This window comes from Pavona decussata, unplaced genomic scaffold, assembly GCF_977016875.1.
Source record: "Pavona decussata unplaced genomic scaffold, jaPavDecu1.1 SCAFFOLD_207, whole genome shotgun sequence".
In the NCBI taxonomy this organism is placed as follows: domain Eukaryota; kingdom Metazoa; phylum Cnidaria; class Anthozoa; order Scleractinia; family Agariciidae; genus Pavona; species Pavona decussata.
Genome location: NW_028145612.1, coordinates 75,470 through 99,555, shown reverse-complemented (window position 1 = coordinate 99,555; position 24,086 = coordinate 75,470). Strand labels below are relative to the sequence as shown.

The following is a 24,086-nucleotide window of genomic DNA, read 5'->3' as shown; positions in this document are numbered from 1 at the left end:
CCTTTACATGTGATAATTAAACTCAATTTTACTAAATGTTGCATAAGGTTAGACATACTTGTATATATTGGAACTGCTAATTCTTTTAAAGTATTTCAATACTTTCTTTTCCTTGTAATATAGGACTTCATGAAAGTAAAACTGACTATTTTTGCTAGTGAAACAACATGAGAATGTGAAACGTTAAGTGGCCACCTTGAAATGACCAAGTAGCAACATTTTTGGCATACGTACAGTCTGGTTCTTGTGTCAGAAAATTATATGGTTCCATGCTCACTTTGTAATTTGAGGGCTCAAATCTGCCACACAATCAGCTTCTGACTTAAGCCATTAACCAAAACATAATTTAAGTCCCATATTCTTCCCACCCCCAGGGAGGGTACTCAGTTATATTTGTTGCTGAGGTATGAAAGCTTTTGTGGGTTTGAAGTTAGGGATTTTCAGTTGGATGTTTGGGTGGCTTAGGTTTAATTTTTTTGGCAGATTTATTTGGTTAGAAAACATTTTGGTGGGGAATTTTTTGGTGTTGATAAATATGAAGCAATTATTGTATCAATTTTAAATAGAAGAAAGACCTTCACAGTTATTTATGCAACTTTCTTCTATTTAATCTTTCATCCGCAGTTCAAAAATATGTTTCGTACATTCACATGGATGTATCTTTTTTATTTACAAGTTCGAATGATAAGCAGAAAAAAAGAAATAACAAAAAAATCTGATAGCCTGCATGAATAATAAGAGATGACTCGTGAAAAGTTTGATGTAAAAGATATCCAGCAAGAATATTACCTGTTAACCTGGCTATCAGATTCCAGTGGGATAGTATACATTAGTATTGTTGTAAAGTTATATTTTGGAGTTATATGGCCCCAATATCCAACACTGATCAAAGTCACAGGTCCAATGAACATGCGGTTTAATTATCTGTTCTAAATATACAGATATAGACGTCTATAATGTTCAAAGCTACAAGCAATAATAATTTTTATTGCAAAAAGGTTGACACACTGTCAGCATTTTTCCTATTTCCCGCAAATAATGCACTCTAAAAGGGCCATGAACAATGTAATACACTCTCAAGCCCCCTCCCTCCCCCCCCCCCCTTCCCAGTCACTGTTTCAAAGTACAAAAGGAAAAATAATTGTTTTGCCTAGAATTCAATAAATTATACTTTCTAATCTCCACATGTTCAGCACCTCCTCGGAGCTATTAAAAAGATGCTGCATGTGGACGGCTGCTAAGAACCTCATCAATGATAATGATGATGATGATGATATATCCTGACCAATATCGTAATAGCTATGTATAAGTAGCATTATGGGAAGGGTTCCAAAATGCTATAGGGTTCCCTAGTTCTGCCAACTCAATGTCATTAACTCACTAGTAAATGTTTTTTCGGCTTATATTGATTCCTGAAAAACTTGCAGCTAAAATTTATTGTTATTACTATTTTTATTTAGCATCTACCCCTAAAGGGCATAAACTAATTACATAAAATATATTGGAGACACTCAGTGGATAGGCTACATTGTATACTTAAATCTGGAACATAAAATTGAGAACTGCACCTATTATCTAATTAGTCACTTGAATACAGCATTAGCTTTTGTTCATTTTTTATTAATAGACACTAATAATTAAAAATGAATATTGACACAGAATGTACTGGTGATCAGATTATTTTGAAAATATCAGTTATTCAGGAGTATGGTTAGAATATATTACTTCCAGCTGAGCTTGAGCAAGTGTCTAAATTGGTGGCCTTTTCCTTGTTTGCCCCAGTTGGTGTTGTGCCTGTCCATTTTTTTTTTATCCTAAAAGGTTAAATCATCAATAAATTATTAGTACTATTAGAAGTGTTGTTGTCCTAGACATCATTTCAGTGATCATCACCAAAGGTCATGACTGTAATCCAATACAGCAGGTTAACCTTGGCTGGCCAGAAGTATGGCAAAATAGTCATAAACTGACCACAATTATGCTCCCACTGATATTTGCTATCACTAGCATCCTCCTTTCCCCCTCTCCCAGGTAATGCATGACTGGTTTTGGAATCATTTTGATTTTTGAACAAAAAAATCACAATTTGTATTTTCATGTGAGCAATTTGGCAGCCAAGTGTTATTCAAGTGCAAATATATTACCAGTAAATAGTAACAGTGGCAGTGCAGTGTTACCAGCTGCAAGACTGACTTCCTGTATAAGATAACAATCATACTTGTAACATTATTATGATCATGATCAAAGTTGAATATTAATACCATTAATCTAAATCCAGACATGACAACCACTCATTAGTTTCACAGTAGGGTTCAGGCACAGGGACAGAGACTACTTTTTTTAGCGATTGAGCAACTGAGCATGTATAATTTAGTCATATAAAGACTATAGCAATCCAATAAAATTCCGCTACGTAGAGTAAAATCACTAAGTATTGCTTCATACCTAGTATCTGTAATCTAGAAATTGGAATTGGCTCAGCCATTATTATTCAGACATGGTTTATTTCTAAGAGTGTGATTAGAATTAGTCATTTCCGGTTTGATGTATGTGTAGGATTTCAATAAACTGACCAACCAAGAACCGAAAATACAATATTTGATTTATAAACAATAAAAGGGATAGCTGTGGTTATCTGCGCGTACATAAGCTTACCTTTAACACCACCAAATGTTTGTTGCACAACCACGAACTGACCATCAAAGAGAAAAGCAGATCGGAATCCAGCAGATCAATACACCTTCCTTCCTCCCACACTGGCGCGTTCTAAAATAATGTAAACATGGCATCTCCAATTCGCATATCCATGTGAAGTATCATCATACAAAAAATACTTCACAGACGATAGATACATGTAGGATGGCGAAAAGCGAAACCGTCGAATCGAGCTACCAAAGGCAACCGATCATCTCTTGCAAATTACATGATAATGTAAAATAATGATCCCTTTTGGTTGCTCTCCTTTGACACAACAAGAAACTCTCAAAGTTAAAATTGGCGATTATTGTACTGTCCTTCAATAATCATGAATACAGTCCTGTCGTGCTTTTCCATCGAATGAATCGAATGAACTACGCATAGTCCCAAGCCGTTCTCCTTCTCTTGCGAACGAGCGTGGAGCGCGCGCAAGAGCCTGGTAACGATCTTCTATTTTACCGGGCCCGGAAATTACCGGGAAAGTTTACGGGTGCTTCGAGAAACACATTATCGGGCCCGGTAAAGTTTCCCGGTAAGTTGCCCGATAAGTTAACGGGCCCGGAAATTACCGGGACTTTCGAGAAACGGGCCCCAGGACACAAAAAATGCTTTTGGCCATATAAACGTCTGCGATCTTGAGAAAGCGTCCCCAAAACTATATTATCTCTCAACAATTTTCTTGTGTCTGTGATATACTTAAATATTAGCAAACAAAGTGGTTTTAACCCAGTTTCTTCGAAAGAGTAGTTATGTGTATGATAAAATTATACAAAGGGTAAAAAATGAGTAAATTTTTAAGAATTTGTATGTTTAGGGGACGCCATTTAAAAATTAAACTTTTGCATTTAATTTGAACCATGTTTCAAGATCCATAACTAGGATGTTGTTCAACTAAACAGCACCAGACTTGTGGGACTGTTTACATGGAGGGAGGAAGATCCTAGAAGGCGGATCAACCTAGCGCGACATGTTTTCTCTATTCAGTTTATATGCAAAAAGTTGTACTTGGCCCTAACGCTAGGATCTTCATAGAGATAGGAACTTCCTAGCTGAGGGATAGGAAGATCCTGGCACTAGGAAGATTCTATCTTCATGTAAACTACCTTCGCTCGGAAGATCCTAGTACTAGGGACAAAAAAGAACAAAATGGCGGCAGCCGAGCGTTCAGCTGCTAAAGGCCGACAATTTTTCTTCTTTTCCTTCTCCACTTGGTAACCACTCCGACCGAAATTTCTGCATGTAAACCAAACGAAAAGTTGATCCGCTTTCTAGGATCTTCCTTGTGCTAGGATCTTTCTCCCTCCATGTAAACAGCCCCTTGGTCAAATAAATATTTTTAACGCGCATGATCTTTCATGTGGTGGTGTCAGTTTATAAATTGGATGAAATTTGCAACTCGATCCAGTCCCCTGCTCAACCTCCGAATGGCCAATAAAAGGCTTAATTTGCAGTTAACCTGCTATTCAATTTGGTTCTGATTTATCAGCCGAGCGCTTCAAAGGTTCTGCTGGGTTGGTTGAGAGAAAAGGAATGCACGTAAAAGGTGCTTAGCTAAATGGAATACAGGGAGTTTACATAACTTTTCAGCCAATTCGGTAAAACCTTCCTTGTCATTTCTATTCATTCCTATTGACCGCCGGCCTCTTAACTAAAGTTTTGAATTAAGTTAATGTCATAACAGCCTCAGCTTAATAAATGAACATTTTCATCCAGCATGATAAACATGCCTGATCATTAAACCACCTCAGCTCAAAATGCGACATCTAGCAAGGCTTGAGCGTTAAATGCGTGTTGAGTCAAACATGGCTTGAAATTTCTGTGATGCAAACAGTTTCCGTTTATTTCAGGATCCCAGTTGACAAGTTCGAGAAAAAAAATCTGTGAACCAGACGTTCAATATTCGGACACAAGCACCAGCTATATATAAAAAATTTGTCCGACACGGAAAGCTTACGGGAAGCTTACTGAATTGATGTGAAGAGGGTTTGTAGATCTGTGTGGTTCAGCGAACAGCGAACAGCTCTGGAACAGCGTATACAGCTGTTTCGACAAACGTTGTCCATAAAAAGCGTAAAAGCGTACGCGACAATGCCGAAAGGTAGTCTTGGAAATACCCAATAAATTTTAATTAAAGCTCAGAATCCATATTTCCCGCCATCTCACGTCTTCGCTGTACGGTCGAGGCATTATGGATTCTGAGCTTTTATTCAAATGTATCGAGTATTTCCCAGATTACCTTTCGGCATTGTCGCGTACGCTTTTACGCTTTTTTGGACAACCTTTGTCGAAAAAGCTGTATAAACCATACTACAGCGCCAGGCAAGTCACGTCTGAATATCCTGTGGGGGAGGAGATGGATAAAGGACCAGACAAACCAACTTGCAAGCTAATGGTTGTAATCGGCTTGCTTTACTTTTAACATGGCTAGTTTACAATACATTACACTTTGCTGCACAATAGGATGATACAAGCTGAGCTGTACGCTGAAATACGTGCTTTGAACGGTTAATAAAACAGAGTAACGTGCATGTGAGATGATAAACTGTTTTAATTTTTTACTTAGGTCAATCGCAATGCCTCGTATTTTATTCGACAACTGTACGATATAAACCGAATTATGTGCTTTGAACAGCTCATTTTACATCGTCAATTGGTGTAAACTAATGCATCGTTTACTGCAGAAACTTCACATTTAGCTGAGACTAAATTATTAAACGTAAATGAGCGAAATTTAAAAACGTTTAGTCTTGTCCCAAAAGTCGCCCTACCTCACCCTACAAGAGAATAAATCCTGCTAGTATTTGACAACAGTCCTTAAGATTTTTTTTTTTTGTAATACTGATTATAGACATTCCAGCTGTCTAAATCAAGGAAGCGAAAACGCACTTGTGGTTTCTCATTGGTGCGTTCTGAGCATGCGCACACGAATCAGTGACGACTGTCCTCTAAAATCCTGCCCGCAATCCTGACTTCGTAGGCTGGGGTAGAGGAAGGTCTGCGGCAGAGGACTTATTAAGTGCTCAGGCGATGAAAACAACGAAGTTTATAACGAGTGTGATAAGTAACGCCAAATACTCAGGAACAGCTCTGTTACCCATGGAACCAGGAGGTGATAAGCTCCTGATGGAACCAAACACTTGGCAGCTGGATTCCGGTTTGTAAGGTGTCTTGATTATTGGCTTTGGTTCAAGTCTATACGCAAGACCCTGCAAGATATGGAAGGAGGATTTTTGCCTTGTGTGTACATTTCTATTTTTGTTTATCTCTAGAAAGTCGCGCATGAGTGATACAGTAGGACCAGTCCATCCTTGCCCGCCACACAGAAAGCGATTTCCTCGCGCGCTCCTCGCGTGCTCTTCTCGTTTGACCATCTCTGAGAAGGTCGAGTCGCTCATGGTTTATACATATAGAAGACCTTCTTTTAATTCCCTTTAGTTTATATAATGACTAATTATTATAGGCAAATCCATGGGGCTTAAAGGTTATGATTTGGCCGTACAGTAACCACTCAACACGAGATTGGTTTTCTGTTGATAATGAATATGGATCAATATGTAAAATATGACATTACCGGTAATGGTTTACCCTCACGGGCACTACAGTGCACATAGACCTGAGCAGTCTCGCGGTAGGCATCCTTCAGTCCTTTGTTCACTGAATCAGTCCAGAAGCTGGGTTTGTTTGTCTCGTCAATATTTCTATAACCAGCACAATAACAAACAAACAATTAACGAACAAGCAAATGTAAATCAACTGGTCTTATAAGTGATCACGGCGATTGGTCCTCAAGGTAGTCGAGATAATTCGACTTGACGGCAGCAAAAGGGTCATCATTTGTTATAGTTGTTTGCAACCCATCGTCAGGATGTTGGAAATGGGCCCCTGAAGCTTTATATTTACCGCCAGTTTCCAAATAGTTTAATTGCCTCACTTCTCACGGAGTGTATGAACACAGGTAGCCCAAGCTCGAAATATGAGCGCTCATTACGCAACGGTTGAAAAATATAAGGATTTGTATGTTTATATACAAATCCTATATATAGAGAGAGAGCGATGGAACTAAAACTCACTGGAATCGCGCTAAATCGCCCTAAAAACCGTATAGGAGGCAAGAAATACACAAGAGAAGTAAGGTGGGTGATTTTTATTTAAAAATTTGTTCATATTTCTAGCCTCTAAAATAAACCGTTTTTCTCCCATACAAATCCTTATATTTTTCAACCGTTGCGTAACTAGCGCTCATATTTAGAGCTGGGGCTACCTGTGGTATGAAACGCAATAAAATGCTGGCCAAGGGAGGCCTTAAGTTGGTGTTAGAGCAATCTCATCTCTCAGCTCAGTGCGTCAGGAATCAATAACACAGGGAGTGCTTGTGCAATCTCCCGTGCCCTGAGAGGTTCACGATAAAGTGCTTGACAATAATCCAGATCGAATTGGAATTTAGAAATGTTGAAGGACCGTTTCCTTGTTCGCATTGATGTGGCCTATACCCTTTGCTGCCGCTCATTGACTACTCGGGGTTGACTACGACGAGGTATAATTTCATACAAAGTAAAGCCTGGTTTCCAACAGAGACGCAAACACAAGCACAAGCATAAGAGTTTTATGTCACGTGAAAACGAACGCGACGCAAGCACAAGCATAGGAAAGGAAAATTTTGATCCTTGTGCTTATGCTTGCGTCGACACCGTTTTCACGGTGAAATAAGCGTTCTTATGCTTGCGTCGCTAGTGAAAACCAGGCTTTTAACCTCGTTATTACGGACACAACACTCAATCTTATCCACTTTCGAATTCAGAAAAGAGCATGTACATACCACTGGGTTTATTAAACTATAAAGATAAAAATTATAAAGATAAATACTTGACATAATGTTTCGCCCAGTCTTGGACTGCTGGCCATTCACTTGAACTGCAGTATGTAAAGTTGACTTTGGGGTAATATGTGAGAAAAGACAAACACATCTCATCGTAGGTTCTAAGACCTCCCTAAAAATGAGAAGGCAGATTAGAAGTATACTTTTTCACGGTAATGTGGGTTGAGGCCTGTTTCCTCAGCAGTACGTCCGAAATTAAGGAAAGATTTGGTAAATGAAAACTTGAATAGGCTGAGTGTTTTTTAAACCCCATTTCTCAGAGTGTACACCTTCCATACTAGGCCTATGTCAAAGCATACTCCCCGGCACAGATTAATAGGTTGATAAATTGCTCTGAAAGTTAACAACCGATCTCACTTTAAATTTCAGTCCTTATAAAGACTATGCAGAGCTCAGTAATGGTTAGTTAGTAAGGCTATTATAGGACTCTGATTGGCAACACAAATATATCGGAATCGTATGCCCCGGATACAGGCATGGGCTTTGGCGCCCAGTTGCATTAAGCATCTTAAAAAATTGGGATTTTTCCCCAGTCGTTTCCTGTGGCCGGAAGGATTTTCTCAAGCACTGTATTAGATTACTTAGCTGAAGGCAATTCATTGAGGAACGCAGGAAACGACTGCAGAAAACTCAGTCCCACTGTGCACACCTATCCAATTTAAAGATTGTACGTTAGAATCAAATAGAAGGCTTAGTATATCGTGACTTCAGTTTTGTTTAAGGACATTGAAAGCTAGCAGTCTGATAAGCAGTTTGTGTCGTCGTTTGTAAGCTTTTGAGTAACTTACAGTTGTGGGTAAGTTTCTATCTTTGGTGTCGTAGACGCAGACATTAATCAAGGAGTCACCCTGTAAACAAATGAAGGAAAACCATATTTGACACATTCTGGGATACAACGTGCTAAGGTACGCCATTCCCTATTATCCCGGGGGTAGGGGTGAGGCGAACGGGATGCACGGAGCAGAGTTTTGAGGGAGTACTGAGGGATGGTGCAATGGTGAAAGCCCTCGCCTCTCATCTATGTTGCCAGTGTTAGATGGGGTTGATGCCATATGTGGGATGAGTTTCTGGGATTTTTTTTTCGATTTTCCTTTTTCTAAAAAAACACTGTTCATGTACCACTGGAATTCCTATTTATTTAGTGATCCATCGAGAAGGCGCTGCTCCAAGGGAAGCCAATTTTACCCTTGCAGTATGCACAGTGAGTCGAAATAATGGTGATTACAACGAACAGAAATTTCTGGAAGAAGTTATAAAGAAAACATCCCCTTTGCAGCCAATTATGAGGGAGTATTCTGCTGCCATCGGCCTTATGTCTTCAGGGAATAAGAAAGGGACAGCAGTTATATTTATTTGAAAGAAGTACCATATCGGTAAAAATCGGTAGGGGATTGAACCGTATTAAATCGGAAATTTCAAAGGGGGTGGGGGGGGGGGGGCAGGGTAAGTGTAGGAGGGGTCCCATGGGAGCAGTTTGCCGATACTTTGTTTTAATGTAACTAATATGTCTTACCGGAGCAATGTGGACTTCTTCGTTCAATATATGATATTCCTGTTAAAAAAATGAAAATATATGTATACCAAATATGTATATTTTTGCGTTGTTATTTAGGGACAGTACATGGAAAATTAAAGAAAGGACGTGTTTAATTCATGACTGTAAAGGTCCTATTATTTGGGTTGGGGAACTTAAAATGCTCCATTTATGTTACGTTTTTTGTTTCTAAGGAAGGCGGGATTAAACACAGATTGGAGTAGTCCCGGTTACGAGCAATATCTTTGAAAACGACTTATGGAATGTCATAATTGTTAGAAGTTATTGCAGCCTTTTCGAAAGGTTCAAATTTACCTGAAAGTTGAAGTCATAATGGTCATCTCTTGCAATCTCAGGGAGCTCCACTCCATCTCTGATGTGACGGATATAGGTTTTTCTGCCTTAAAACAGAAGGGAGAAGATTGTTTGTTAAACGTTTTTAAAACACCTGCAACCAAACTCGCGACTGCTTCAAAAGAAATAAGATAAGAAACTCCTTCAGTTTTTGCACAAGATAAAAACTGATATCCATAGAGGCCCTATATAATAAACTAAATTGAGTGGAAATAATAATAATTAAGTAAAATAAAAATAGGTGTAAAATGTCATATAAAGTAAAAACTGAAAATCTAACACTGATTAAAAATTCTGATTAAAAATTACACAGCCATGATAAAAAAGGCCGTTTTTGTCCATTCTAATTTTACAGACGGGAGTCTAAGTTTATCACTGCTCCTTGTCCTTCTGGGCAATACATCCCTGTTATAATTAAAATAATGCATAAAGAACTGTGGACAGCGATTGCTTAAACATTTCTTAAATATATTGCGTGCATGGCTTTCACGCCTTTTCTTCAGAGTTACGTAACCTAAGAAATTTAGCGCTTTTTCGTTGCTCCCCAGGCGCATAATGATACGTGCTGCGCGCCTCTGCAACTTATCAGTTGGAGAAAGAAAGCCCTCCAATAATGCTTTATCGTACAAATAAAATGGCACGTCATTTAAAAAAAACCCATGTTCTTGGTTTTTGTTTCTAATTTTTGAATTCCCTTTAGTTATTTAATGGCTCGTTAACCAGTTTATGTTCATTCAAATTGTTTGTTAAGCGTTTTTAAAACACCTGCACCCAAATTCAGTGAACATAGCGTTCTTTAGAACAATAAATTCCCGGCAGGATGAGACGACTCGGTACACTACAAATTGATGTTAGTATTTCTTAAATTTTCATAACTCGAAAACGTAGCATGCGCTTTGCTATGAAGACATCAGTAACAAGATTTTTCTTTTATTTTTTCTTTTATTGCGAACAAATCCAGTAACAGTTGAGAATGCAACGCAATCGTTTCGTTTTGACTGTAGTGGTAAGTTGTGGATTGCTCAAAGAAATACTCGTTCACCGACAGAAAACCAACCTTTTTACCTTTACCTTCAAATCAACCTCTCCGCTCGGATGCTGCCGATAAGTCGCAAGTGCACTTGAAGTACCTAGTGTGAACCCCTTGTTTTTGACAGAAACCCAAGTGCGCTTCAAGTGCACTTGAGTCATAAGTGTGAATCCACCCATTCAGGTTTCTGTAATTCACAATATTTAGGATTCTTAGTTGATAATTGATGATGAATTTGGTAATCTATTTACCACAGCAGTTGTGAATTGTATCTATAAGTTTTAAACTGAAAGTCACAAAAATGTGAGTCATGTGGAGGAAATTCTCAGGTATCAAAAAGTCTACTGTCCCGCGTTGCAGGGCTTACATGTAAATTTGATGATTTTGTGCCACATAACAAATTATAGCATCATAGAAATTCCTTATTCCGAAGTGCTTGTTAACGAGTTTACGTTCATTCAAATTTAATGTTTACCAGCTAGATGAGTGTGTAACAGCGGCGAAAATACGTTAATTCCTCCCTTGGGCAGCGTGGATCCTTTGAGGCCCTTTTGTCAAGAAAAAAAGAGGTCAGTAATAGATACTGTTAAGCCCCGTCTACACGAGCAATTTTTATATGGCAATGATCAATTTTTATGTGACAACTGCGTTTGCTGAAAAGCTGGCGTGTTAGTTTTTATGTGGCAAATAAAAATTGCCACATAAAAAAATTGTCCGTGTAGACGAGATGTGACAATTTTTTCAACGTCATCTATAGAACCCAGTCCCTACAGTCCCTCACATTTGCGCATCCCTGGTCATCTCCGCTGTGCGAAATTATTACTGACGCAAATTAACAACAAATATTTGTTGAGTCATCTACACGGGCAAATAAAAATTGTCACATACAGTTGCCACATAAAAATTGCTCGTGTAGACGGGGCTTTAGAAATCAAACAATAAGCAAGCCTGAAACGCACAACGAAAATGCTGCAGGTATACGCAGGATCTGTAAAAGATGTAAAAGAAATCCACCGCACAGTAATAAGATGGCGGGTGTAACCACAATAGGGTAACTCTTAAATAGTGCAGGGACCACTTGTATAAACAGCAGCAAAGTGTAGCCGGATCTTTGTGTAGATCAGGATCAGCAATGTTGAATAAAACGTAGAATTAAATGCAAGGATGATCGGACAGCTAAAATAATTTTATTGCCCAATATTTCGGTCAGACAATACTAACCTTCAGGGGCGGCAAAAAGCTAAGTAAAAATTGGAAATAAACGGTTACAATATTTAAAGACGATACAAATGAAAAGTTGAGATGTGATTGGTTGATAAATAAAGAAGGCTAAAACGTGCACAGTAGACAGATTAAGTTTCATCGCGTCTGTTCATTCCATAGGGTTCAAGAGTCTTGCCCTTGGAAATTAGAAATGCTTCTCTGGCTTTCCGAATGCCGTCTCTGTTGGAGTTAACGAGTTCTAGGAGAATGAGTTCACAATACCCTGTGAACCTAACACAGCCAATGGGCACGTAGAAAGCTCTTCTTGTCCGGCTCGCCGATTTTTCTGTGCCCTATACCCCACTTGGGAACCAGTGAACAGGCTATTTTTGCGTGGTTTGCGACTGTACGAGGAAAGCAGATCTTAGCAAGGGTTACTGGAAATCTACAAAGAAAATTAGTGGTAACCCCATAATTGAAAAGCTATACGTTTTTTTTAAAGAGTGTCATTATTATCTCTGAAAAGCACGGGACAGTTACTTCTGTGAAGTGCAAAACAGTATGGGACAACTGAGAAGTACAGAACAGTTTTTAAATAAACTAGGCAAGCTAGCTTTTTGGTTTTTTACTTGCAGATATTGCAGTTGTAAGATTTCCTGCATTATTCGCTTGCAACGAATTCTCAGAGATGCACACATGTTCACACTGATGGAATAAAATTTCAAAACGCGTTCAAAATCCATTCGGCCGACTCTTCAAGCTTTGGTCGGCTCTCGGTACAGTTGAAAGCGCTAAGCGTTGCACACCCATGCCAGTTATTCAGACAAGACAATAAAAAAAAAAACCACACAATAATCAGACAATTGCAAGCAAGTTATTAGGTGTTACCACAGTGTGCAAGCGCTTATTTTGTTACAAGCTGATGCAGTACATACCACTCTGGTGCATTCAGCGCTACAGAAGCCATTGATTTCCCAGTCTGTCTGTCTTGGCGGAATCACCATGGCTGTTCGAGACACAGTTGCTCCGACGGTCAGTATCCCAGCATCGTACTTTCTCAGTTGTTTTGTGTAATGAAACCGGAGTCCAGAACTGTCAATCATTCCTAAAATAGAAACACTTTAAAAATATTGCCAGGGAAGGGTGTTTGGAGAAAAATTGTGAACGGGAAAAATTGACTCTGGGCATGGCTGAAATTCATTTACATCAAAAGGAGCCACGACCTTCAGATTGTCACTGAGTCAAATGGTCTGACCACCAAGCCACCGATATGTGTGACACGCCCTATAATCTTATCCCACTGGGATTAGCAACGTCAAAAGCGTCATGTGATTAATCATGTGATTGAGTGGTCAAGAGAAAAAGGTGGTTATTTTGCAAGTGTCTTCACAGGTGCCCCAAGCTCTATGAGAGATATAGGTTGTGACCTTTGCGTGAGTGTTGTAATTTAAGCGTCACGGCGAGTATTGCGTAACGGCGAAATTATAAGGATTTGTATGGGAAAAACGATTCCTGCTTCAATTTAAAAAAAAACCAACGAATTTTCAATAAAAATATCCGTACCTCAAACTCCCTTGTCTGTTGTCCTTTCTCCTTTGTGGTTTTTGGAGCGATTGGGCGCGATTTTGGTGAGTTTTAGTTCCATTGATTGTTCTCTCTATACCCCTGGATTTCGCCGTTACGCAATGCTCTCCGTGACGCTAAAAATTACAACACTCACGCAAAGGCCACGGCCTGTGGTCCCTTCAAGAGGGGAGTGAATAGGTCTACGGATCGGCGGATTTGGTAAATATTTTAGCCCGGATTCTGGATTCAGAGCGAAATTTTAACGGATCTGCGGATCCTATGATCACAGCGGATCGCGGTTTTATCCAGTTTTGGGGCCCGGATTTTGGATTTTGGCTGTTAGGAAGTTCAAGTTTGCTCTTTTTTCTCGTATCTGCAAGATTTTGTTTCGATACAGACGTTGGTTACATACATATTTCGTTGATAGTCATCCTCAACGCTAAAACACAATATCACTCAAGGCAACTCCAACAACTGAAGTCGCTTTGTATCTCGCGTATCATCTAACGCGGCAAACAATTTGCGATTTCGGATTTAGTTGTTTTTTTGAGCGGATCAACGGATTCAGCCATTAATTTTAGCGGATCGGCGGATTTACATACCCCTTTTCACCCCCCTCCTTCAAGTCACTAAATTCCCCGAAATCGAAAACTGAGAAAATCAGCTGATATGCAATGATAGACGCTTTTATTCACCAGACTTAAAAAACAAAAAATCGCATTTCTTTCGCATATACATGAACCACTCATCGACATCGGTCAGTATAAAATGCAGACTGCGGACTGCAGATTGCAGACTGCAGACCGGGTATAAAATGCAGACTGAGACTAAAACCGCTTCTTCGTCAAATACAGGATACATTTATTTTACCCAGTCTGCAGTCTGCATTTTATACTGACCGTCATCGACATTCAAATCCTAGCTGTATGCAAGATGTTTGTCACATGAACCTAGTTTAATGGCCTTAGCTCCCACGAGTCTCCTGTAGCTCAGTGGTGGAGCATCCGAACTAATAATCGGAAGGTTTTAGGTTCAACTCCTGATAGGAGCACTCGGGTTTCCTTTTTCCAAGAATGCTTGTGTCACCGACTGAAAAATCCCTCTATCATTTATTCACCAGGCTTAAAACTTAACGTCACATTTCTTTCAAGACAATATATAATAGTTGATCGTGTGCGCATACTAACGGATTTTACTCCTTGGGATACTTCCCTATCAACAGCTTCATAAGTCCTGTGTGTCTTTCAAAGGGCACGATTTTTTTAGTTCATTTTGGTGTTAGGCTTAGCCAGAGGGTGCTGAAAATTTCCTCAAACGTTTCCCACATAAATGCAAGTTGTTTTCTCGATTGGTCCTGTCAAGTTGATGCTACACATGAACGCTCAGATAAACAGGAACGACATCATTTAATTAGACGAGTCCTAAGTATACATCAATCTTCGCGTTTCATTCCGACTTCGTTCAACTAACCACGAGGTCCGGGAAACCACTCACGCACATGCGCAATACATGAATAAACAAACATGATCAAAAACTAGTCTCTCATGACAGGTCCTATTTCCTCGGAATCCCCACACTCAGAGGAAGAGTCTACAGAGTCTACAGCCATCGTTGTTGTCCGCCATTTTGCTTTCGGCTTTCATACTTGAGCGCGAGCCGCGAGGCGCTGGGTAAAAGAACGACAAGTACCCGGGCTAAGCGCTTGCGCTGGCCTATGACTGCCAACATCCTCGGAGACCAGGGGCAGCTAGTCGGGAGGAAGGGATCTTCATGGGCGAAAGTTCACAACAAGAACGGGAATTACGAACTTTCGCTCCTCCCGACTAGCTGCCCTTGGGTCTCCGAGGATTGACTACCAAGACAGTCGCCTTCGATCTGTTTTCTTGTGGAGTTGTGTGCCAGTCGCAATAAAATCAGGCACCAGAACTGATGTACTAATGGCCTAATATTATTGTTACTTATAACATTTTGGTGAACATAGAGAACGTCTCACTGAAATATTAGTACAACAACAACAACGAAAAAAAAAAAAAACCCGCCAAGATGCTATTTTAACATTGCTTGACTAAACCAAAAAGTTGCCCAAAAAGAGAAAAGATGATGTTTAAACAAATTTTCTCAACTAGTAGCATAAGAAATATAAGGGAACACCAAAAAGGACACAAATGGGACTTTTTAACTCGTCATAAATTCAGCGGCCTGGCCTTAACAACAATTTCAAATGTCGGTACATCTTTGTATAACGTCAGCAACAACACCGAGAGATAACAGTTAGCTGGCCATTGGTTTGACCTGAATTAACTTTCATTAGTATGTAGGCAAACCAAGAAACGAAGAAATGACCTTCTTTTCAGTTTACTTCACCACGGGCTATTTGAAAAGCTTGCTTCGATTCCCGCCGCGGGGGTTTGCCGGGGAGGAATGGGAACTTCTGAAAATGAATGACAATGAATGATAATAACATGATCACGTGTTACTCATACCTTCCTTGTTCATGGGATTATCGTAATGTATCTCCAGAATGACGACCTTTGGACTGTCAGCTTTACCAATCGGAAAACCAGCGTGCTCAGGGAAATAGAACGCCTAAAAAATCGATATAGTAAGTAAAGAATGCCATTAGGAATAGTTAGCTGAATTGTCAGCTTACTCTATAAGAGATTTACTCCTCTGCTGTCTAGAAAACCCCGTTAAGTCCGCGCCATCATGCATTATCTCCCCCCCCCCCCCCCTGGAGGTTTTTCCAACAGTTTTTACTCTTGATATTTTAAACTAAAGCTCAGAGGTCCAAGCAACTATCCTACATTTTCCTGTAAAATAGCAGGGTTTTTAAATCTCATATGTGCACTCTCAGCCCCATTGTCCAGGTAAACCACTATGATGTAGTTTGTACATGTTACGTACAAGCATTACACTACACACTACAGGATGTGCTTCAAAAAGTTTGTACTTTGACACCGGGTTCCGCGTTATCTCGAGCCTTTCTCCTGATGCTCAGTTACAAGGTTGGAGAAAATAAATAAATAAATAAATAAATAAATAAATAAATAAATAAATAAATAAATAAATGAATAAATAAATAAATAAATGAAGAAATGGATGAATGAATGAATGAATGAATGAATGAATGAATGAATGAATGAATAAACAAATAAAGAAATCAATGAATAAATAAATCGCTTTATTTGTGTGTCAATGAATTAAGCGTAGACCACTAATTGGGAGACACTCTCCAGATCGAATTGGAATTTGGAAATTTTTTTCTAGGAGAGGAGAAAACAAGAGCACTCGGCGAAATGACTAGAATCAACAACAGTCAACCCAGATATGGCGCCGAGTCCGGGAATCGAACCCGAGCCGGTACGCCATCCCTGCTCACTGTACTTACTGCTCCGCCTACTGCCCACCCTGCAATGCTTGTTGTTCCAGCACACTCCTTGATCGGAGGAGGCATATTCGATCCATAACAGTGGCCGGTGTAGTTCAAATGGTGCTTTGGGAAATCATCACTGCATTCGTACACTAAGATGTGATGGACCACTCCCTCGTGGCCTGGTTGGATAACTGGCTCATACTAAATGTAAGCAGACGGAGAAGAAAGTTTCGCAATTCCAACTTTTTTGGCATAATAATGATAATGGTAACGATTTTAAAGTTTGGATGGAGACAAAAGTAAAACGTAAAAAGTATACAGGGTCTAAAATGTGACTCTCTTATCTTGCGTTAGAAATCAACTTTTGACATTTATTTCCATTAATAAATCGCGAAATGATATCATGTTTTTTAGTATTCTCACTGTCTAATTAACAAATAGATTCCATGTTGACGTTCAGTAATAGATCACAGATGACGTCACGATGTGGTAAGAACAAAAAAGTGTTCTTACCACATTTTGACGTCTTCTGTGAACTATTACTGAACAGACGCACGGCAACATGGAATCTATTTGTTTTATATAATAAAGAAGCAAAAATTGTTAATGATGACGTCATCCAAGCGTCTTTCCTCTAATAGATCATAAGTAAGAACCAATCAAAATGCGTGTAGAATTCAGCTTATAACTAACCACGGAACTAGGCTGCGCGCAACGCTGGCATGTTTGTAATGCCTCGGTGTTTTAGAGTCAATGCCACCCGTGTCTCGTAGGACTTCACCTGCCTAATCAATTTCTGATCTTTGTTCCTTCTCGCCACGTTACGCCGTTCTAGGATTTCAGAATGTTTTTCACCCACTCATATCCCCTTCAGCGACGCGTTCTACCTTTCCTTTCTCTGTCTTACGACCCTCTATCTTTGCAAAATCTCGCCCCCCATATCTTAATTCAGCAAAAGCAATGAGGGGTCGTAATGACAGTGAAAATGGTTTACTATGTTCGATCTGACGTGAATCTTTGAGCTGGTGTCAGTGCCTTCTCTTCCTCCTCACCCACCCCTCCCTCAGTAACCGGTACTCATTTCATTCAATGAAGGGAAAAAAATCCTTCCTCTGTCATTTATTTTTGTCTTGCGCTCGAATTAGTCTATGATGAATTGTGAGTTCGAAGCCGAAACTCAGTTTACAGGAGGCTGGAAGATAGCATGGTGACCTTGTGCGCGTAATGAGCGCTTTAAATATTCAAAAAGATCACAAATCTCCGTAATGAAGATCCGGAGACGAGAGTTAGGGGAACCCCACGGGATTAGCATGGGGAGGGGGGGGGGGGGTGGTGGTGGTGTAATTAAGAAGGTAATCTTACCATCACAATATGGTGCGTTTCATTGACTTTAGGTATTTCAAATACTGCACACAGGTAGCTGGTTGAGTCTTTTGGGATGGTAGTCTAAAATAATAATGAATAAAAATATTCAAAAAATTAAATATTACATTTTGTTAGCCCGAAATAATCTATTATTGCCTTAGGTAATTGTTTGGAAAAACGAGAGGATTGCAAACATACTACAGAAAGAGTATAATGTGATTTGGTTAGGTAAAGAAACTGTCATCTTAAAACACTGGGGAGGTCAAATGATGGGGGTGGGATGGGTGGGTACTCCTTTTTTTTCTCCAATTCCTCTTGATTTCATGCTCTGTTACCTTCCAGATAAAAAATATATATGTTCTAGCTTGTGTGTGTTTGTTACTTGTTTGCTGTTTATTGTGTTAAAACATTACCTTGTTATGTGTGATGTCGAACTGTTTGGTATCAGCTGGTAAAGCTGGTTTCTTAGCGCTGCTCAATAGTAACACGCTTCTTGGTCCTCGGTTGGTAGGACTGTGCTGTAGAATGGCATCTTCTGACGAAGGATCGTCAGGGTAATACGCGTAGATTACTTTGGTTGTTCCTTGCTGCAAGAAACAACAACAACAGCAACAACAAAACATTATTACAACACAAGCAGTTAATTTTATAAAAAAATTCTTCCACCCGCATGTAGCTAGCTAATCGAGGTGGGGGAACAAGAAAAGAGAATTTACAAATAAATAAAATTGTAACTAAATTACAATACTAGCTGTAAAAGTAACATGTACATGAGACCAAAAAACTGCTGCTTAACAATTTAATGACAGTGAGTTTAGCCTCCGCAACCGGTTTACAGGGAAATTTGTCGCCATTTATATTTGAACAGAGCGGTAAACCTGTTCTTGTGTGCACATCCATAGTACGGCTCGCGTCTTGTCAGGATTTTGCCAACAAGGAGTAGATTTCCTTTGAAATCCAACATAACTTTCGAACGTGTTCGTTGGTAAAAAAAACTGAAAGGGCCAGTTAAAAAAAATGTAACTGTAAAAGTATTATTAAATTGACCCTTTGTTTACACTATGAATCACTGCGATATAAGCACAAACAAGCACGAGGTAAAGGAAAATCTCTGGCCTTGCGCATGCTCAATGCGTCGAACTCAAATCACATCGGCATGCGCTGTAAGTGCTGCTGTTCTCGAGCTTATTAAGCCCCTTGTGAAAACCATCAGGCATGCTCTTAGCCTGCGTAAAAAGCCGGAAATCGGTCTGTGTTCGCAGGCTAACATGCTCTTAGTTCTTAGTTCATTTCTCTCCTTAAGAGTTTCTCCTAATCACAGGAAATACGTTACAACAGCCATTCAATTTAACATTTATTCAACGAAGATGCTTTGGAAAGCCCCCAGTTGGCTATTATCCTCCCATTTCCAAGAAGCGTGAGTAACTGTTTTGTTAAAAATAACCAAGAAATATTGCTCTAGATCTTGTTTATTTTAGTTTCCAAGAAAGACGAGAAGACGATTTAATGGCCGCTATTTTTCGCGCTTGGTATAATGGCTTTTATCCCATGTTCTTTAAGCCAATCCAATGACTCAGTTTTATGTGGAATATTTCGTGTATTCATCTGCCTGTAAGATTGCTTATTTGAACGTCAGCCAGTGAGAGACCCGACTTCCACCGCCCCCCTTGAAAGCAAATTCCAGGCACTCGACCCTCTCGAAACAAAGAGAAGAAGCCAAAATGTTAGTCTGGAATCGTTTGTAAACGCGCACTACAGTCTCTTATAGAAAATAAATGTCTAACGCCTATGTTCCAGTATGTCCTAGCCAAGTGACTCAACCAGTTCTGATAAACTTGTTCTTTCGCCGATAATTGCCTTTTACAAATCTTGCTGGGAATTTTTGTACTTGCTACTGAGTTTCAAAATCTGAGTTAGGATTCCGTGCTCCAGGGGCATGCTCCAGTTGGTGTGTCACTAAAGCTTGGCTGTGCTATCGCATGACTTGAGATCTCTACGCACAATTCCTGGCGTGTTACAGTAGAACCTCAATTTAACAAATCTGTTTATAACGAAGTTCTCGGTGTAACGAATGATATTTTCCAGCCCGGTCTTTTAAAATGTATGGAACGAAACCTCGATATAACGAACCAATTTCCCTAGTCCCCTGGCACTTCGTTAAATCGAGGTTCCACCGTATTAGCATTACGCGCAATATTCGTGCAATACCTCCCCCCCCCCCCTCCAATGCAAGTGCATGTTACTGCAGGGTTCTCAGCTGGATTTTTTGCCGTTTCCAAGCTCTCAGTTTAACTACAGCCTTATCAAATCCATGCGCTAATTACATACCTCGATTTTGTTGTCTTGTGGATCGCAGGTGTCAAACGTTCTTTTGAACTTCATGGTGGTTTTACCATTGTCTTCCGTCAGTGAAATCAGCTCATAATCCTGTTGGTTATCTATCTTTGGCATCACGCGACCATCGGCATGTCGATCCTATCAGGAAACGAGTACAAAGATGTAAAAGGTACATTTATGGTATGGACTGGTCGTGTGACGCGATCTGTTAAAAATCCCCGATCAGTCTTGGAAGATCAGTCCTGGAATCTCACTTTTTGCATTGTAAATCAGTCAGCTTGTTGTTTGTTTACGCCCATTTGAAATCATATCAGTACACCTTAAACCTTTTCTTAACAAATGTGCGCATGCATCAATGAATTATATCTGTGTAAATATAGTAGCATTTTTGTCGCATCGATTGTGAATCAAACTCCAGAAAAATTGACACAAATCGCAGCAAACTAAAGTAGCTTAGTTTATTAAAATAACTTACACGATCGAAGGAAATTCATTTAACAAACTGTCTCACTTGTTCTTACTATAGGTGCCATGGGACATTCATTGGTCGATGACGCTACAGCACTTGGTTTTTGGAAAAGGGAACACCGTGCCTATGTAATTCCACCTTGTAGGTGTTAAAATAAAAACTAGCGAAACAAATAGCGAGCAACGTTGAGCAGATACGACTACGACGACAACGAGAATGTCATAAAACCAAAGGATTTAATGAGCAAAACAAAGGCACTGCACGTGCGTTATAAATTTTGGTACACTTCTTTGGCGTTCTCGGGCAAGACAACAATTGTTGGCTTCACACTACAATCTAAGTTAGTTTCAAGTAAGCACTTGATTAAAGTACACTTGAAAATCTCAAATCTCACGTTAGAAAACTTGGCTTCATACCTGGTGACAAAGTATACACTTGAAGCACAAGCTGTCAATCATCTTTCGCGGTAAAATCAGCAATGCGATTGCTCGCAGGGAAATTATGGAGCCTTCGCAACTGAAAAACGTTTTATGTAAAATTTTGTCTTTATTTTAACTCAGAGAGTTTTAACATTACAGGAAATGCATAGGTACTTCATTATTTACGAGTACTTGGCGACAACATAAAAGAACAGGCGACATTTTCTGTATTTGTAGAGAATGGTTCAGCAACGTGGTTTTCGGCAAAGAAATCGCCACAGGGTTTGGGCATGGCCTCGTCCACAACGTTCAACGCTTTGTGTGATTTCGTACGCGGAGTCCTCAAAGTGCGAGGCGTATCTCCAGCCATCCATTTTTTTTTTTTTTTTGGATTGATTTTAGTTCACGGCAAAATGTTTATCTGTTTGTGGCACCGCAGCACGTAGCTTTCAGTTGGTTTCCTTTTTCCTATTGGTCAAGTACGTTCTTAAGTGTGGTGTTGGCCATACTTGGCGGCGTACGTCGGCTTCTTTGAACTACGAACGTTTCCATGGTCACTAAGTAAAGTTCAAGTTGGTAGGTTTTACCCCTTCACACTCAAAGTAGGTTTCAAGTGCACTTAGATTATACTTACAAGCTCTAGTGTGAACCAACTAATGTGAAATATTTTATGGAGAGCGTGTGCACATGACGGCAAATTTTTCATTCTTTGTCTCAACTTGAACACCGTTTCCATCAATTTCGTTCAAGGATAGTTCGGCTTCATTGTACAAGTCACGAATTGGAAAAATCGCGAAATAGAGTAAGTAAGGGAGACATATATTTTCAAGTGAAGTTTTTTTGGCGTTGACGTCATGGTCAAGTTCAAAAATGTCAGTGTCAAATGCGGTCAAGTATTTATGAATATCGTTATAGATCAAGTGTAAAAAAATGCCGTGAAAATAAAATTAGGTAAAGTATAAAGATTAGGAGAGAATTGTGCTATGTGAAAAGTTTTGCATGGATTGAATCAGACCGAGTGTTAAGATTCAATTGAAGTTCTCTGATAAATATATATGAGGCGGTCCAGATAGTTGTCATATTTCTTCTGCACTTATGCGTAACCTACACGTCAGAGCATTGTTTTGGCTGAGTTGACAAAATTCGACGGACATCTGAGTTTCAAAAACATTGTTTTCAGATGTTCATGTTCATGTTTTGAACGTTAAATCCATGAGCTCAAAAATTAAGCATCACGTTCACGCTACGCAGGATTCTAGTCATATCCTGAACGTATTTCTTGTGGGTATTTTGATGTTAACGCACTTACAGGAACGTGATTTGTATTGTAGAAGTTATGTATAAATACGTTTTCCATGTATTATTGTTCCAAATTCACGATAAAGTCTGTAGTTATCAGACGAAACCGGTCGGAAAATAAACTTTGATTTGAAACAAGATTTCATTGCTGTGTGCTGCTTACTAGTACCTCGTTAAAAAATTTAAAATGTTATTCATCCGAGCCAAGCTATTGGTTTTAACAGTCCCTTATGCATATTAGTTGATTTGAAGTTAGAGCCCTATTCCAGCAGGTGTCATATGAACTTTGTTCTTGCTATAAAGGCACTTTTGTTTCAGATCATCAAGGGCGACTATTACTGATTAGAATGAACAAAACCAAATCTGACTGTTTAGACATTTTTCACCTACGATTCGTTGCTTTGCCAAGGCTTTCAATAATTAATTCCCACGCTGAAACAAGTTTAGATTTTTCTTTGAGCTTTATTACATAACTGACACTTCACACAGCTTTGTTTTCTTCGTAAAGATCCCTGAAATATTCTAGCTGAGAATTGCGCAAACACAATCTTGTCACGAGAAAAAACTATCAGTTTTCTTGTACTATACTTCCGCGCGTGCAACTATTTCAAAAGTGTTGGGATGCTGATACAACGTAAACGTTATTAAATTAGCTCCGTAGTCATCCGTTCCGTTACAACAGCAAAACTTTGTAATTTACTTATAGAAATGATACCTTGAAGTAAGCTTTACCGTCCTTCACCCAGCCAATCACAATATCTGCTCCTTTCATCTTTCCCTGTCCGCTGGAGATACCAAACCCGATCCATCCGGTTGTTTTGGCCTCGACTGTGAAGAAAATTTGCTTTTTTGCAAAGCTAACATTCCAGTACAGCTTTACATTCTGATCTTCATCCAGAGGAGCAAAGAAAGAATGTTGCAATGCAAGATCGACGGCGTATGCTTGTAGGACAAGAATATGAAGGATCAAAAAGCAGACAGCGGACGAAAACATGATGTAATCTTTTCGGCTGCTTGCGTGCTATGAGCGCCGGGAACCGAAACATCACAATTATAGTACACTCCTGCTTTATTTGATTATTACGTAAATCATTAGAAATTCAAAAGATAAGTTACACACAACTACGCACAGTAAACAACAGTCCTACAAACAACAAGTGCTCCATTTTGAACTTTGACAGTTGAATTGCCTACAAGCCTATTAGATTGATATTTGAATTAGATCCAATGTAACTATATGGACTCACAGACGAGAATTGAACACTGAAATATGACGTAAGGGAGAGGGCCAGAGGAGGGGGTGTGTGTGTGTATGTGTGTGTGTGTGTGTGGGGGGGGGGGGGGGGGGAATTTGTTAATCAAGTTTTATACCGGGAGGTTCCGCCCGTTGGTTCAATCCCTAATAGTTAAAGACGGTATATGTAAGGACGACTCCTTAAACGTAAAACGAATAATTGTGTCAACAGTGCTCACATAAGCTGCTCAACAACAGGAATTGGAATAGAACCATTACCGCCCCACTTTTTCCTTGTTGCAGCCTTCACAATAAGGTACTAAAAGCAAG

General features: G+C 39.5%; 1 protein-coding gene and 1 long non-coding RNA gene across 2 annotated transcripts; both read right to left on the bottom strand.

The window, feature by feature from the left end:
- Positions 1-1,433: 1,433 nt before the first annotated feature.
- LOC146460704 (uncharacterized) lies at positions 1,434-2,967 on the bottom strand. The gene is made up of 2 exons (XR_014857557.1): positions 2,656-2,967; positions 1,434-1,814 (listed from the first exon to the last, which is right to left on the bottom strand). It is a non-coding gene; the product is annotated as an uncharacterized LOC146460704 (long non-coding RNA).
- A 2,750-nt stretch (positions 2,968-5,717) lies between these two features.
- On the bottom strand, positions 5,718-23,577 carry LOC146460703 (DBH-like monooxygenase protein 1). The gene is made up of 14 exons (XM_085087627.1): positions 23,238-23,577; positions 20,327-20,473; positions 18,412-18,585; positions 17,996-18,079; positions 16,649-16,834; positions 15,744-15,846; positions 12,630-12,799; positions 10,967-11,039; positions 9,423-9,508; positions 9,087-9,125; positions 8,362-8,421; positions 7,561-7,685; positions 6,269-6,395; positions 5,718-5,903 (listed from the first exon to the last, which is right to left on the bottom strand). The coding sequence occupies exons 1-14, from the start codon at positions 23,514-23,516 to the stop codon at positions 5,718-5,720; spliced, it is 1,839 nt and encodes a 612-aa protein (XP_084943753.1). The 5' UTR covers positions 23,517-23,577.
- Positions 23,578-24,086: the final 509 nt, after the last annotated feature.